The 17425-nt window shown below is 48.9% G+C and overlaps 1 protein-coding gene across 4 annotated transcripts in view; it reads left to right on the top strand.

Annotated features, from left to right (window-relative positions):
- The window catches only part of FAM135B (family with sequence similarity 135 member B), a 174570-nt gene that overhangs the window by 129062 nt on the left and 28083 nt on the right, over window positions 1–17425 (top strand). For all 4 annotated transcript variants that reach the window (XM_083144892.1, XM_083144894.1, XM_083144890.1 and 1 more), the window contains 4 exons: window positions 500–653; window positions 1324–1373; window positions 12785–12940; window positions 15915–15988. In XM_083144892.1, the coding sequence (XP_083001018.1) occupies window positions 500–653; window positions 1324–1373; window positions 12785–12940; window positions 15915–15988 (434 nt within the window). The remainder of the gene's footprint in view (window positions 1–499; window positions 654–1323; window positions 1374–12784; window positions 12941–15914; window positions 15989–17425) is intronic.

Below are 17425 nucleotides of genomic sequence, written 5' to 3'. Positions count from 1 at the left end.
TTCAACATCCAACCATTGCAGATGCGCCAGAAGCCCTTTTTCAGCCAACTCTCCTGCATACACACCGATGTAATTATTGGGTCGGTCGGCCAATATCGGGTGATTGGTCAGATCATCACATAGGTGTATGCAAAGCTTTAAGCCATAGCACCAGAAACCCCAGCAAATGGGCCTTGTTTATGTGCGCTCAAATTGATGTTTTAGGTTCATATCTACCAGCGTATGAGTTTTCCCTTTTGACCAATGTACTTCTCACTCGGCTATTCAATTCCGGTGAGGACAGATGTGACATTGGGTGGATCCAAAAGAAAATAACAGGGTGGACAGAGGCCGAGAATACCCCCCCCCCCCCATGGATCCGCCACTGGAGGCAATCTGTGCACTGGTCCCTAGGGAGCTCGTTTAGGCTACAATCTGCTTTGCACCCACCCACAAGACAGCTGCCTCTGCTATGTGCACTGTAACTTCGGTCAATAACGTGTGTTTCTTTGTCTTCCAGGGGAACTGCTATGTACTAACAGAGACCTGCATGCAGCACGCACATAAGTGGCACAAGGATTTCTGCCTCCTCTTGCTGTCTGCGTACAGCGGCCTCTTCTCGTACTATGCCAGCCTTTATAAGCAGATTCCGGAATTGTCCCAACTAGAAATAGGTATGTGTGACCTGTGATGGTCATTGATTGTGGGTCTGACACAGGGGGGTACTGGTCATTAGATCTACAGAACAAAGGTCAACAGTCAAAAGATCGACAACTATTTGTCGACGCAAGCAAATTGCCAACATGGAAAATGGCGACATAGGTTTTTCCATGTTTTTGGTGTCTATGTCGACATAGGTCAACATGGACATCGTAAAATTGTACTGCGTCCCCTCGCATGGCTCGATGAGCTCGCCATGATTCGGGCACGGTGCCTCGCTGTCCTCGGCCCACTATCACAATCTTACTTTATGCCCACTTGGATGGTTAAAAAAAAAAATCATGAAAGACTCATGTCAACCTTTTTCCATGTCGACCCTTTTGACCATGTCAACCTAATGCATTTTGACTGTCTATCCATAGTGGTCAACTTTTGGAATGTCGACATTTTGACTGTCGACCTACTGACTGCATGCCATTACAAGTCATAATCGGTAACACTGCACATGTGGAGCCCAAACTACTGTAAATCTAAAGTCCCCCATACACCAGTCCGAATTGGGCTGATTTGACCCGATCTGTGTGGGTCCGTGGGCACTGCTGATATCTACATATATCATGTATTATATCTCTGCAGCTGTGTGTTTGCCGATCAGTAATACCTGGATATTTCTGTTTTCCCTAGAGGAGCTTCAGCCTGAGAAGACGATATCCCAGCTCTGTAACCAGCTGCAGGTAAGTCCCCAGAGATGGCTACATACTGTACACATACACACAGTACTACACATTGGGCCTATCTGTAACTTAATAGAACTCAGGGCTGCCTACTTTTAAATTCTCCTGTCCGGGAGAAGCCCAGAGAAGAGACTGTCAGCAACACTTAGGGGGAGGGGCCTGATGTAAACGTCATCAAACCCCGCCCCCAGTACCGCAAATCCCGCAATTGACTGGTCTTCGAGACGGGGATGGGGCTAAAAGACAAGATTTGCATCTTTAGAAGGTGCACGGTATCCGGGAGGATTGCCCACCTTTCCAGGGGGGCCAGAAGGGGCAACCGATTTCTGGGAACCTCCTAGCCATTCCGGGAGGGTAGGCAACCCTGATATAAATACAGCTACAAGCGCCTTTCCCCATGTTTAACCCCTTATATCACTGTATGCATAAAGACTGAGAGGCCCACTTTTGGCACTTTTTTTATTTTTTGGGGGATGGGGGGGATGGGGCAAATCTTGTATGTTCTATGTTATATGACCACCATAAATACATACGTTCTTGCTCATCGCGCTTCAGGCAAAGTTGCTATTCCCATCAGATGTACACGTGGATAGCAAATTAAGCAAATGTTGGGAAAACATGTGACCACAACCCCCCCCCGCGCCCCCCCCCCTCGTTGCCTTGAAGACCTTTCATGTCTGCCAACCTTTGTACTTTTCCACCTTGAGCATTGTGGTCCTTTCATCTGTCAGCTGTTTGTACCCGTCGAGATAATGCACGTCGACCGTATTGTGCCGACATATTGACCGCTGACCACTATATTGTCTTCTCGTGTCTTTGCTGTAGTGTTTAGTACCACGCTCCTGCTACCCCGAGACCCGGACACTACACAGCCGGCGCAGGTAGCGACGCCCCACTACCCGTACATACGGCAGGGAGGCTGGAGGAGGTAGTTAGCTTGAGATATGGGTCAAAGTGTCGACACTATGAATCTCAACATACATTAGGTCGACCACTATAGGTCAACACATGAAATAGGTTGACATGGATAAGGTCGATGGGGTCAGAAAGGCCAACACAAGCATTAGGTCGACAGCAAAAAGGTCGACATGCTTTTCACGGTTTTGTTTTGTCCCGAATTTCAAAGCAAGTCGACATGGACGCCTTATCAGTGTACCAGTTCCCATCAGTGTACCAGTTCTCCCGTGCTTTAGACATTGAATTTTGAACTGTGCTGCAGCCCCCCCTCTGGATCCGCCACTGCACACGACTACGAGTGAGGCCCAATATTCCCCCCTGGCCGCGGGGACTGAGATGAAAGCCCAGGACAGCTGTTGGGAGATCGGGTCTGACGTACAAACCGGACATTCCCCAGCAGCAAGAGTCATGTGGAAGGAAGGGAATCTGCAGGATAGAGTGTCTGTAATACGTCTACAGAATTTCCTCCGCAGCTGCAGAGCCTGGCTCCGACGTCCTGTACCACAGCTGAGCTCCGTAGCCACGCTCAGCACCGCAATTCATTACCGAGGCTTTCAATTATCCCACTGCAGACTATCATGTAACTAATGGCACAGATAACCTTTTCAGATTAATTAAATGCAAATGCTCTGCGGCATCTTTTTACCCATCATGCACTGTGGTTCACCCATAAAACGAGATGCTCTGTAGTAATCGCGAACCTTAAGGCAGAGATAAATCAATACATTGTACACTAATGGGAAAACACGTTGCAACACAGTTATGAATTATACAGCATACCTGGGGGATGCTGGGAAGTGTGGTGGTGACTGTACATTGGGCCTGATTCAAACCTGATCCCTGTACTGCGAGTATTTGGATCACCACCCCGCTGAATGCACTCCCCCGTCCCTGTGCACTGCCGTGAACCTGTACGCAGCTGGGCACACAGGAAAATAAATCATTCACCGTCTAATACTTTTTCCCCTGCACCCAGCGCTGATGGCTGGGGGGAAGGCCTGCGTTTTCTGGAAGACACCCAGAAAACGCCGGCAGTATGCCCCCAAAGGGTGTCACTCATACTGCGAGCAGCTAGCCTTCGCTGGCTGCCTTCGCTGGATGTTGCACTGCTTACCGTGCACATGCGAATTCGCAGCCCGGCGAGCAGGCGTGAATGAGGCCCATTTTGTCCATTGCCATTTACAAAGAACATCTTGTCACAGCACACAATTCAATGTACTGTACACAAACCATCAAGGACACATGCCAGAGAAATTGGGGCTAAATTATCTTCAGCTAAAATTTATCCAAAATCAGGATCCAACTCGCCTACAGTATTACACCCATATAATGAAAATATAGAAACATAGGGGGTTATACAGACCTGTACGTCTGTTAGTTCGCAGGCCGGTCGATTATTGATACTGTGCATGCGTATGCCTTGTAGTATTCATGTGCGAAGCCATCTTGCTATTTTTTTTTTATCGCTGGCCGTACGTAAGTTGATTGACAGAAAGCCGGCGTATATGTCTGGTAACCACCCGTTTTCTGGAAGTATCATGGAAAATGGGGGCGCGCCCAGAGGTTTGAGGGGAAGTCACATGACATCGCAGCCACAGAGTAAAGATAAGTAAGGTAAGTAGTACAGATCAGGTAAAAAAATCGGATGATATCGGGCCACATCGCGCGTGTTTGACATCCATGTTGACCCAATGAGCGGTCCTGTGCACAACAGGTTGGAGTCGGTGGTCGGACGTGCTAAGATAAATCGTTTGATGGATTTGCAAAGAAATGCCGATCCAGCAAACGTACAAACTCCACACAATTACGGCTACGGTGGGAATCAATCCCATGACCTCAGTGCTGTGAGGCAGTAATGCTAACCATTACAATGCTCCAAAACTACACCCACTTGTCATTAGACCACACCCCTTACAGTGTTTGAGAAGTTATTTTGTGTCAATGTCGACACAACTAAGCACGTGAACCCCAATTAGTGTAGCATCCAGGGGCATAACTAACTATTTTGCTTCCACCTGCCCTGTTTTTTCAGCGCCCCCCATCCCCCCACCCCAGTACACACCTAACCTGCCCCCTCCCTCCCCCCTTCTTACCCGTACTTGCACCCGCGGTCTGCGTCTCGCCCGGCTCTCTGCCGGGACCTGCCTGACCGTCACGGTCCCGGCCGGCTCCTGCTGCTACAATGAAAACTGACTCTTAGAAAATGGCTGCCCCCATACTGCAGACAGAAAACTGTCTGCAGTATGGGGGCAGCCATTTTCTAATTGTCAGTTTTCATTGCAGCAGGAGCCGGCCTGGACCGTGACGGTCAGGCAGGTCCCGGCAGAGAGCCGGGCGAGACGCAGACCGCGGGTAACTATAGCCCCGCAGCCCCCCCGGCGGCGCCCCAAATTTCTCTGCGCCCCCCCCGCCACCGCGGGGGCTGCGGAGCCATAGTTACACCACTGGTAGCATCCCTTGCCATGCTTTGGGTCCAATTGGAGCCCATGTGGATATTACAGTATGAAAAAGTTCAAAAAACATGAAGAATAAAATCATGGTGGCCGTTTGCATTTGTTGTGTTACTGGCAGTGTCCATCCAGTGCATGTTGACCTTTTGTCAATGTCAACTATTGGTGTCGACCTATTGACTATCGATCCCCCTGTGTAGTGGCTGAGAAACCATACACCTATTCAGCGCTGCGATGATCCGGATCCAGCACTGACGACAGAGATCTTCCCTTCTGACGCCGGGGTCCGTCTGCATAATTGTTGCCCCCCGAACGCCAACCACTTGTCAATCCGCCTGCGTTAAAGGGCCATTGCTGGCGTTGATCGCACTGAAGGCTTGCACATGTGGTATTGGGGTTTCTTGCTCATTGCCAGAGGGTTGTATTCTTGTTGGGGTTATATGTTTGTTTCCAGGGGAGGTTTCATGCTCATTGCCAGGAGGTTATATACAGAACTTTTTACCGGGGGGGTTACATGCTCATTGCCAGGAGGTTATATGCAGTACTTGTTGCCAGGGGGAGTTACATACTCATTGCCAGGAGGTTATATACAGAACTTGTTGCCAGGGGGGGTTACATGCTCATTGCCAGGAGGTTATATACAGTATTTGTTGCCAGGGGAGGTTTCAGGCTCATTGCCAGGAGGTTACTGTATATACAGTACTTGTTGCCAGGGGGGATTACATGCTCATTACCAGGAGGTTACTGCTCAGAGCGCACTAGAGCTCTCGGAATTTGCACTTCCAGGTAGCACTGAGCGCCCTGCCTTCATCTGACAGTTGCTAGAGGTCTAGTTGGACCCCTAGTGTCTGTCTCCTAGAAGGTGGCAGCCATTTTTGTGAGGCCCTTTATGTAAGTTCCATGCTGTTTTCCAGAAGCCAAGGCTCCAGCCTGCAGCCTGACCAGCCAATGGGATGATCCGGCCCTGCTCACACTAATATGCAGCATGACTGTAATAAATAGGGACCAATTACGAAGCTGACAGGTGAATTGTACCCATCTATGAGTAAGGCCCAATGTCTGCAGAACCTACCGGAGTCACTGTTATCCCATCATAATAACTTGGCTCTCTGGTAGTTATATCATCTAACGATAATCACTCCAGACACAGCCTCGGTCACGTTCAAGTGATAAAACAGCGCTAAATAAAGCTGTTCCGAGGCGCGTGCAGTAAGTAGAAGGGGATAATCTGGTCTCTGCTGTGTTTGATCGTCACCTTTATTCCGCCTCTGTCTCCAGCTGTCTTCAGATGCTGGAGATCTTACAGAGTTTGTGTGTTTAGATCATCCTGGCCAGGACTGTACTACTTCAATCGCTTCCACACAGCTGGATCCTTTATACGCTGAGTCTCTTATCTCTGATTCAGGCCTCTCAGGTTGTATCTGTGATTCAGGCCTCTCAGGTTAGATCTCTGCTTGTACATACATAATGTATGATGCATTACATTTACAGAGGGAAAGGAATACAAGAGAGAAACTGGCACTGACCCCGCTCAGTTTGTTGCCCTCTCCTGAATGAATGACTTGTCCCAGTTCCACACAGAGGGGGAATTTAACGGCATCGGTCATATTTTTGTAAAAATGCATTTTATAAATAGGGCACAGTTACTACACCCCCCCCCCCCCCCCCCTCGGCGGTAACCAGCCCCGGGCTCAAAGAGAAATTCACAGGTTAAAGTGAGTAGGAGTTCCCATCATGTCACTGCCCCTGTCACATGCATCCCTGTCCTCACTGACACATCACCCATCTCCTGATATACTCTGTGCTGCTGGAGACCCTGCTCCCCCCCCCACTATATAACTCTCAGTCTGTGGCTTCCTGCTGCCTCCATTCCCCTACTCACATCATGTCACTGCCCCTGTCACATGCATCCCTGTCCTCACTGACACATCACTCATCTCCTGATATACTCTGTGCTGCTGGAGACCCTGCTCCTCCCACTATATAACTGTCAGTCTGTGGCTTCCTGCTGCCTCCATTCCTCTCCTCACATCATGTCACTGCCCCTGTCACATGCATCCCTGTCCTCACTGACACATCCCTCATCTCCTGATATACTCTGTGCTGCTGGGGACCCTGCTCCTCCCACTATATAAATCTAAGGCTGTGACTTCCTGCTGCCTCCATTCCCCTCCTCACATCCTGTCACTGCCCCTGTCACATGCAGCCCTTTCCTCAGTGACACATCCCCCATCTCCTGACACATCCCCCTTCTCATTCCCCTCCTCACATCATGTCACTGCCCCTGTCACATGCAGCCCTATCCTCACTGACACGTCCATCGTCTCCTGGTATACTCTGTGCTGCTGGGGACCCTACTCCTCCCACTATTTAACTCTCAGTCTGTGGCTTCCTGCGGCCTCCATTCCCCTCCTCACATCATGTCACTGCCCCTGTCACATGTAGCTCTGTCTTTACTAACATATCCCTCATCTCCTGATATACTCTGTGCTGCTGGGGACCCTGCTCCTCCCACTATATAACTCTCAGTCTATGACTTCCTGCTGTCTCCATTCCCCTCCTCACATCATGTCACTGTCCCTGTCACATGCAGCCCTGTCATCACTGACATATGCCTCATCTCCTGATATACTCGGTGCTGCTGGGGACCTTGCTCCGCCCACTATACAACTCTCAGTCTGGTGCTTCCTGCTACCTCCATTGCCCTCCTCACATCATGCCACTGCCCCTGTCACATGCAGTCCTGTCCTCACTGACACATCACTCATCTCCTGATATACTCTGTGCTGCAGGGGACCCAGCTCCTCCCACTATATAACTCTCAGTCTGTGGCTTCCTGCTGCCTCCATTCCCCTCCTCACATCATGTCACTGCTCCTGTCACATGCAGCCCTGTCCTCACTGACACATCACTCATCTCCTGATATACTCTGTGCTGCTGAGGACCCTGCTCCACCCACTATATAACTCTCAGTCTGTGGCTTCCTGCTGCCTCCATTCCGCTCCTCACATGATGTCACTGCCCCTGTCACATGCAGCCCTGTCCTCGCTGACACATCACTCATCTCCTGATATACTCTGTGCTTCTGGAGACCCTGCTCCTCCCACTATATAAATCTGAAGCTGTGACTTCCTGCTGCCTCCATTCCCCTCCTCACATCCTGTCACTGCCCCTGTCACATGCAGCCCTATCCTCAGTGACACGTCCCTCGTCTCCTGGTATACTCTGTGCTGCTGGGGACCCTGCTCCTCCCACTATTTAACTCTCAGTCTGTGGCTTCCTGCTGCCTCCATTCTCCTCCTCACATCATGTCACTGCCCCTGTCACATGCAGCCCTGTCCTCACTGACACATCCCTCATCTCCTGATATACTCTGTGCTGCTGGGGACCCTGCTCCTCCCACTATATAACTCTCAGTCTGTGGCTTCCTGCTGCCTCCATCCCCCTCCTCACATCATGTCACTGCCCCTGTCACTTGTAGCTCTGTCTTTACTAACATATCCCTCATCTCCTGATATACTCTGTGCTGCTGGGGACCCTGCTCCTCCCACTAAATAACTCTCAGTCTGTGGCTTCCTGCTACCTCCATTCCGCTCCTCACATCATGTCACTGCCCCTGTCACATGCAGCCCTGTCCTCGCTGACACATCACTCATCTCCTGATATACTCTGTGCTGCTGGGGACCCAGCTCCTCCCACTATATAACACTCAGTCTGTGGCTTCTTGCTGCCCCCATTCCCCTCCTCACATCCTGTCTCTGCCCCTGTCACATGCAGCCCTGTCCTCACTAACACATCACTCATCTCCTGATATACTCTGTGCTGCTGGGGACCCTGCTCCTTCCACTATATAACACTTAGTCTGTGGCTTCCTGCTGCCCCCATTCCCCTCCTCACATCATGTCACTGCCCCTGTCACATGCAGCCCTGTCCTCACTGACACATCTCTCATCTCCTTATATACTCTGTGCTGCTGTGGACCCTGCTCCTCCCACTATATAACTCTCAGTCTGTGGCTTCCTGCTGCCTCCATTCCCCTCCTCACATCATGTCACTGCCCCTGTCAAATGCAGCCCTGTCCTCACTGACACATCACTCATCTCCTGATATAATCTGTGCTGCTGGGGACCCTGCTCCTCCCACTATTTAACTATCAGTCTGTGGCTTCCTGCTGCCTCCAATCCCTTCTTCACATTATGTCACTGCCCGTCACATGCAGCCCTGTCCTCGCTGACACATTACCTGAAACACTCTGTGCTGCTGGGGACCCTGCTCCTCCCACTATATAACTCAGTCTGTGGCTCCTGCTGCCTCCATTCCCCTCCTCACATCATGTCATTGCCCCTGTTACATACAGCCCTGTCCTCACTGACACATCACTCATCTCCTGATATACTCTGTGCTGCTGGGAACCTTGCTCCTCCCACTATACAACTATCAGTCTGTGGCTTCCTGCTGCTTCCATTCCCCTCCTCACATCATGCTACTGCCCCTGTCACATGCAGCCCTGTCCTCACTGACACATCCTTCATCTCCTGATATACTCTGTGCTGCTGTACATGTTGCAGAATTGCTTTTGTGTATATCATATATATATATATCTCTTATATATTTGGCTACATCTGTCACTCAAAGTGTGTCTGGAGCTGTAACGCTGGGTGGAGCCTCTGACTCACATGACAGAGAACCAGCCCAGTGAGCCCACAGACAGTGCCAGACTCTCCATGTTACACAGCAAAGACACAGCTACTCACCAGACACACCAGGTGAGCACCCCCCACCTCCATACCTCCCAACATGACCCTCTCCAGGAGGGACAGAATGCTCTGTTTGTGGACTTCCATCTTAATTTATGATTGTCATCACCTGTTTTAAACAGGGTAATTGATAAGAAAGGTGTTTAAGCACAGGTGATGGTAATCCATAAATTAAGAAGAAAGTCCAGAAACAAAGCAATGTGTCCCTCCTGGAGAGGGTCATGTTGGGTATGCACCTACCTCCCTCCCCCCCCCCCCCATTCACAGCATCCCCACGATTAGATGGCACATGCAAAACACTGACATGGCTATGGTCGACAATGAAAAAGGTTCACAAGATTTATTTTTCACTTTTTCAATGTTTTCATATTCATTCTCATGTGTCGACATGGACACCAATAAAGTGTAACACTTATGTCAACATTTACATGTGTTGACCTTTATGTGTTGATTTTTTCTTGTGGCGATTCGCGGCACCCCCCGCGACCCCCCTCCCGCGATTTGCAGCACACCCCCCGCAATTCGCGGCACCCCCGGTGACTCCCGCAATTCGCGGTCCCACCCCGTGACACCCCCCCTCCTGTGATTCACGGCACCCCGTGACCCCCCCTCCCACGATTCGCGCCAACCCCCCGGGCCCCCCCTCCCGCGGTTCACGGTGCCCCCCTTAACCCCCCCGTACCGCGATTCCCCACCCCTAACCCCCCCTCCTGTCATTGCGGCAACCCCCCGCGACCCACCCTCCCGGGATTCACTGCAACCCCCCGCGCCCCCCCATCCCACGATTCGCGGCACCCAAACCTCCCCCCCACTTGCGACCCCCCCTCCCGCAATTCACGGCATCCACCCATGACCCCTCCTCCCGTGATTCGCAGACACCCCTCACCTCCCCCCCCCCACCTCCGCGCGCGATTCACGGCAACTCCAGGATTAAATGGCACATGCAAAACACTGGCACGGCTATGGTCAATTTTTGAAGATATATTTTTCTTTTTTTGAATGTTTTTATATTCATTCTCATGTGTCGACATGGACACCAATGAAGTGCCACACTTATGTCAACATTTACATGTGTTGAACTTTCTGTGTTGATTTTTTCTTGTAGCAATTTTTTTCCAGTGACAACTATGAACTATGTGCACGTCAACCTACACATCATCAACCAATTCTTTGTATAATATATAACACCTGTTCTGTTTTACTGTAGGTGTTTTAAGTCAGACCTTTTACTGCTACTATTACTGTTTACGTAAATGCATTCTGAATAACGGCAACATCCTACCATCCTTCTACAAGAATATATAACCAACTAGGTGATTCATTGTGCCCCCCCTCCCGCAATTCACGGACCCCCCGCGCAGTTCACGCCCCCTCCCACGCTTTGCGGACCCTCTCCCGCGATTCGCCGACACCTGTGCCCCCTCCCTCCCTTGATTCACGGCACCCCCCGCGCCCCTCCCGCAATTCACGGCACCCCTAAGCCCCTCTTTAGTCCCCCGTATACTCACACACCCCAATCACTACCCAGCTTCCTGCTCTCCTGAACCGTAACTTCCACCACTGGGGAGTCGCTGACGCTGTTTTGCCCACATGCCCCTATCATGCCTCATAGCCCAGCCTCCTGCTCTCATGCACCCGAACTCCCACCCAGTAGGAGGAGACACTGACTAAGGGCCACCATCCTGTACTCCTGTGCTGCCACGCTGGACCCTCACCACTGGCAGAAGCTGCACAGTATCTCCCACCCTCCTCTTTAGTCCCCCTTATGCCCACACACCCCTATCACTACCCAGCCTCCTGTTTTCCTGTGTCGTGACCTCCGCCAGTGGGGAGCCGCTGACTCAGAAAAACCCTACTATACTATTACACACACACACACCTAAACAACATGCACACACAGCCCCCCCCACACCCACAAATGTCACTGTACCATCCACACTATCAATGTACATCTTACTCTGTAACCGCTTTTTAATTAAACAAAACAATACACACCCCCTTCCACATCATATGCTCTCTATTTAACACATTTCACCTATAACTCAAGTTGCAATACAGGCATCTTTCATACAATTCTAACCATCTTTCTCACATACAAATGTTCACAAATTAAGGGGGCGCAGCCCCTTACGACGGTGTGAAGAGCGCCCGTAGGGCGCGATGAATCACCTAATTATATATATATATATATATATATATATATATATATATATATATAGTATTTTTTAATAATATTCTTCAAGTTACAAAAATATTCCATTTAAACCTGGTTAGAGGAGACAGCAACTCATCCTGATGTAATAAGAATACGGTACCAGCATTTTATTTCAAGATGTACGTTTATAGAAGTGCAAGAATTAGCAGAGACACTATCTTATTACATTTAATTATCTCTTAATGAATGGTTAATTAATAAGCTAACACAATACCGTCATGTTTAATCGCCAATCTAATTTAGACAATAGGTGAATATTGGCTACATCTCCCCTATGCCTCTTGGCATAATTTCGGTAGTTCCATTGAGAATTGTGACTAGGACTTTGCTTTAAAAAAACAGATGGTTAAGCAGTACCATCTAGTGGCGGTTATGAGGCATTACAGTCTGTCCACACACAGTATCTGTATCCATCATCTAATACTGTAATGCCTGTCTGTTTCACCACAGCCACATGAAGCTTATGTCATTAAGTCTCACACAGCTTATAGGTAGGATGATTGGGGTCCTGTGACACCCAGTCAGTGGGATAGCTCGGTGAGTGTTGTGGTTCAGCTAATACTGACCGATTTACGTCACAGTCTGGGCGTCACAGTCAGGGCGCCAGTATCTAGGGGGGCACCACCTAGACTACCTATCAAAAAAATCAAGGATGTCTTTGATGATCCTTGTTGTACTTAATGCAGGTGGCGGCTGTGGAACTTCTAAGACCTCCCTCCATACTTTCCCTTGAGGCATACTTCCCTACTTTTCAGCCCCTTCTTCCTTGTACTCTGTTGTGGGCGGCAAAGGGGAGGGTTCTGGGGGCCTTCAGGGAAAGCAGGAGTCTTGCCCACCTTCCTGGAGGGCTGGGAGGACCACTCAATTTTTGGGAGCCTCCCTGCCATTCCGGAATGTCGGGCAAGTATGCCTTAAAGGGGTTGGAAAATGGTTATTGGTGGAAGTATGGGGGGGGGGGGGAGTAAGTTAAAGTTTTGCCTAGGGTGCTGAGAATCCTTACACCGCCCTGGTCTCAGTAATTGTCTTTTGCAGGAGCTGAACGACCCGGACAGAATAACCGAGCAGATCAGCAAGGACTTGGCATGGCTGTGTTCTCAGCTCCTGGTATTGTGGACCAAGTTCCTGGAAATAGTGACTCTCCAGCCGCAAGTGACGACCTACCTCATGCAAGAGCACCACACCCTGCGGGTAACTTACTACTGAATAGTATCCCATAGAATATCGGAAGGTAAATGCTGCAGAGGTCTTCTCAGCTGGAGTACTCTCTATGTCAGGGTGGACAAACCGGTCCTTGAGATCTAGCAACAGTTCACTTTTCCCAGGCCACCTAGCTGGTGCACAGGGGTAGTCATTACTAACTGTAACATTTCCCAGACCCCCTAGCTGGTGCACAGGTATAGTCATTACTAACGGTCACATTTCCCAGACCCCCTAGCTGGGGCACAGGTGCAGTCATTACTAACTGTCACATTCCCCAGATCACCTAGCTGGGGCACAGGTGCAGTCATTACTAACTGTCACATTTCCCAGACCACCTAGCTGGTGCACAGGTGTAGTCATTGCTGTCACATTACCCAGACCACCTAGCTGGTGCACAGGTGCAGTCATTACTAACTGTCACATTTCCCAGACCCCCTAGCTGGGGCACAGGTGCAGTCATTACTGTCACATTTCTCAACCCCCCTAGCTAGTGCACAGGTGCAGTCATTACTAGCGGTCACATTTCCCAGACCCCCTAGCTGGGGCACAGGTGCAGTCATTACTAACTGTCACATTTCCCAGACCCCCTAGCTGGGGCACAGATGCAGTCATTACTAACTGTTACATTCCCCAGGCCACCTAGCTGGTGCACAGGTGTAGTCATTACTAGCGGTCACATTTCCCAGTCCACCTAGCTGCTACACAGATGCAGTCATTACTAACTGTTATATTCCCCAGACCACCTAGCTGGTGCACAGGTGCAGTCATTACTAGCGGTCACATTTCCCAGTCCACCTAGCTGCTACACAGATGCAGTCATTACTAACTGTTATATTCCCCAGACCACCTAGCTGGTGCACAGGTGCAGTCATTACTAACTGTCACATTTCCCAGACCCCCTAGCTGGGGCACAGATGCAGTCATTACTAACTGTTACATTCCCCAGTCCACCTAGCTGTTGCACAGGTGTAGTCATTACTAGCTGTCACATCATTTCCCAGTCCACCTAGCTGCTACACAGATGCAATCATTACTAACTGTTATATTCCCCAGACCACCTAGCTGGTGCACAGGTGCAGTCATTACTAGCGGTCACATTTCCCAGTCCACCTAGCTGGTGGGATGAGCAATGAGAAAATGTTCAAGTCTTGTGTCAAGGCTCAGGTCTCTGGTGTTCCCAGCTGTGGCAGCAGTGGCCCAGTGGTGGATGCTGGGAACTGGAACACGAGAGGCTTAAGGTAAGGTCAGTTCATAGGAGTATCACTGGCACTGCGGGCACAGCTAGATGGGGGGAGTTGACGAGACGAGTCTAACACCGCCGACGGTTTTCACCAGGGACCCCCGCAAGGAGGTTTGGATTCTGCTGCGTTCGGTGGCGAGATCGCTGCCCTCTGACCTGAGTAACCCACAGCTACAGTAACTGACCAGTCACAGGAGATGGATAGTGACTAGTGGCAGTGAGCTTGGAACTTTGTTCTGCGCTGGCCTAGGAGGCCGGTGAGTAGTCGACGGCCTGGGAGACGACACGGAGGACTGACAGCCTGGGTGCTGGAAGGAGTGCTTTGTAATTGGCCAAATTTTCCCGGAGGCTTAAATAAATTGGCAAAGTTGGAAGTTTGGTTGAGTCTATCAATTTAATACATAACTTTTATCTCATTTCATAAAAAAAAAAAATGGCATCATGTGTATTGATAACGATGTTCTTTAGTGTGTGTAACATCAGGAGACCAACTAAGTCTCTGATTGAAATCATTCAAATGATTGAAGAAAAAGGCCAAATATTGGGATCCCTTATCACAGAAAATCTACAGAAAGCAGAAGTATAGGAGCAATCTGTAGTTCGAGAATTCTTACGATCTCCTCTGGTGATTTAAAATCATTGATGGTTTATGGCCGATGCTGAATACTTTTACCATCGATGTAGGAGAACCAGATGGTTTCCTTACATCGATGGCAAAGGAGAATTAATTTTTTTTTTTAAGGTGCCGGGACACGAACATAGCTCCACCTTCCAACACCCAGAAGCCCCACCCCCAAGTTCTGATAGACCCATGGGCCAGTCAGTCAAAAATAATGCATAACCATCAATAGCTAAAACTATCGATGGTTATCCATCAAATAGTTTAATACTATTTATGGCTGGTTGCAGTATCGCCATCCATGGCAACCATGGATGACGACTTCACCGATGGCCACCCCTACTTCACAGTGACTGTCAGGGACTTCCTATTGGAAGTCTGACCTGTCAGCCACCAAAGGCAGTCCCATTGAGAGTTGTTCTCTCCCTCTGGGGCTGTCTCTTTGGCTTCAATGGACTTCAATGGATACCCCATTCCCGGTGCCTGTCTTCTTCATTGTACAGTGCCAGGACATCGGCGAGGAGCAGCAGCGGGGGTGGGGGTGGGAGGGTATATACACATCATGCCGTTGATAGGATTAATGGTGACTGGATTTGAATTTGCTCAAAAAACTATTGGTGATTGGAGATAACTTGCTCAGACTCTATTTTATTGACAATACCGTAGAAATTAAGAAAGTTGGTGTATAACTCTGTTATTGTTCCCTGTTCTCTTACAATGATCTATTTCTCAGTATTATTAGTTTAAAACAATGTTCCGTAATAAGGGACCCAAATATTTGGCCTTTTTCTTCAATCAATCGAATGATTGATTTTAATCAGAGACTTTGTTGGTCTCCCGATGTTACACACTAAAGAACATCACACACATCGCCATTTTTTAAATTAAATGAAATATAAGTTACAGTACTGTATGTATTAAATTGATATACTCAACAAAATGTACTATACAGGTGTGCCCCCAAAACCTCAGCTTGCTGTCTTTTGCCCCTTTGTGACTTAATATTCATGTTTCTAATTACTGTATGTCTAGCTTCTGTCACTAGAGCTGACCCCATCGCATCCCAGACCCCACCAATGTCTGTTCTTTTATGTATTTTCCAGGTGCGAAGGTTTTCAGAAGCGTTTTTCTACGCCGAACACGAGAAACCCGCTGCGCTCACTTTTCAGGAAAATCTGTGAGTGCGTTGGAATTTCAGCTACAGTAGCATAACCCAATAGCTCAGTAATAAGAATATGTTACATGTATCCACTACGGTGTTACAGACATTCCACGCAGAAAAACCCTGTGGTTATTTTGGGAACTCATTCACAAAAAGATCTTGAAGACTCTTTACAGTAGACTTGGAATGGGTGGTCCGTCATTCAGACAGTTCCAAATGTGGAGCCTAGTGTGATTACGATGCTGTCAAATAATTGTAGGATTTCACAGCATCATATATAATAAAAGGCTAACACTGATCCTCAATGGGGGGAATTGAAGTGTGCATGTCGGTCGGCCAACAAAGCCCTCTGGTTTATCTGTAATGGCAAAAAAATAGTGCATGGCAACGATTACAAGTTTGAATCGAGAATAATTGCATGACATTTTTGAGATTACTGTAGCTGCGATTAATCACATTTTTAGGCGCATAAGTGCCACTTACCTACAGTCTCATTGCTAGCGGTTCCATGCTCATAGCCAGGGGGGATTACATGCTTGTTGCCAAGGGGGATTGCATGCTCATTGCCATAGGGGGTCCCATACTCGTTTCCAGGGGTTCCATGCTCGTTGCCCAGGGGATTACATGCTTGCGGCCAAGGGGAAATTACATGCTTGTTGCTATAGGGGGTTCCATCGCCAAGGGGATTACATGATTGTTGCCAAGGGAGATTGCATGCTCATTGTCATAGGGGTTCCATGCTTGTTGCCCAGAGGGATTACATGCTTGTTGCCAAGGAAGATTACATGCTCGTTGCCATAGTGGGTTACGTCCTTGTTGCCCAGGGGGTGGTAAATGCTCATTGCCCAGGGGAGGTAAATTTTCATTGCCCTTGGGGAGGTAAATGCTTGTTGCCCAGGGCAAGGTAAATCTATTTATTGAGGGGGTATCATTGATAGACACAATTGTCCCGTCCAAAGATGGCCGCCTCAAAGGAGACAGTCGGTATAGATGCAGGAATACTGGTGGAGCCCATTTTTGGAGGGGTGCAGGGTCTCTGTAATGCTGTCAGGGACTCTGCACCTCCGCGGCAAAGTTGCGCCCCCAGCCTCGTTGTTAAGAAAGTTAATCAGTGTGAAGTTCTGCGGCGTCAACACACCCAGCACTACAACAAACTTAAACAGAATATATTTTTAAGAAGCCTTTATTAAAACATGCAACTTGACCCTGGTTATCTCTGCAAAATGTTTTATGTAAGATGAGAAGTTAATTCTGAAAACCTGTAAAGTTATTATTATGCTTTATTTATATGGTGCCACAAGGGTTCTGCAACGCCTTACAATGTACATAAACAAATGACTTAAACAAGGCAACCATAATTTACAGTGTAATCTAATACAGGACAGGACACTCAAATAAGCAAAAGGCAACAGCAACCTACAGTAGGGTTTGGTGCCACTGTAGGGCATATGA

Source organism: Crinia signifera, chromosome 5, assembly GCF_055691185.1.
Source record: "Crinia signifera chromosome 5, ASM5569118v1, whole genome shotgun sequence".
Classification (NCBI taxonomy): Eukaryota; Metazoa; Chordata; class Amphibia; order Anura; family Myobatrachidae; genus Crinia; species Crinia signifera.
This window is presented reverse-complemented; position numbering and strand designations above follow the sequence as displayed.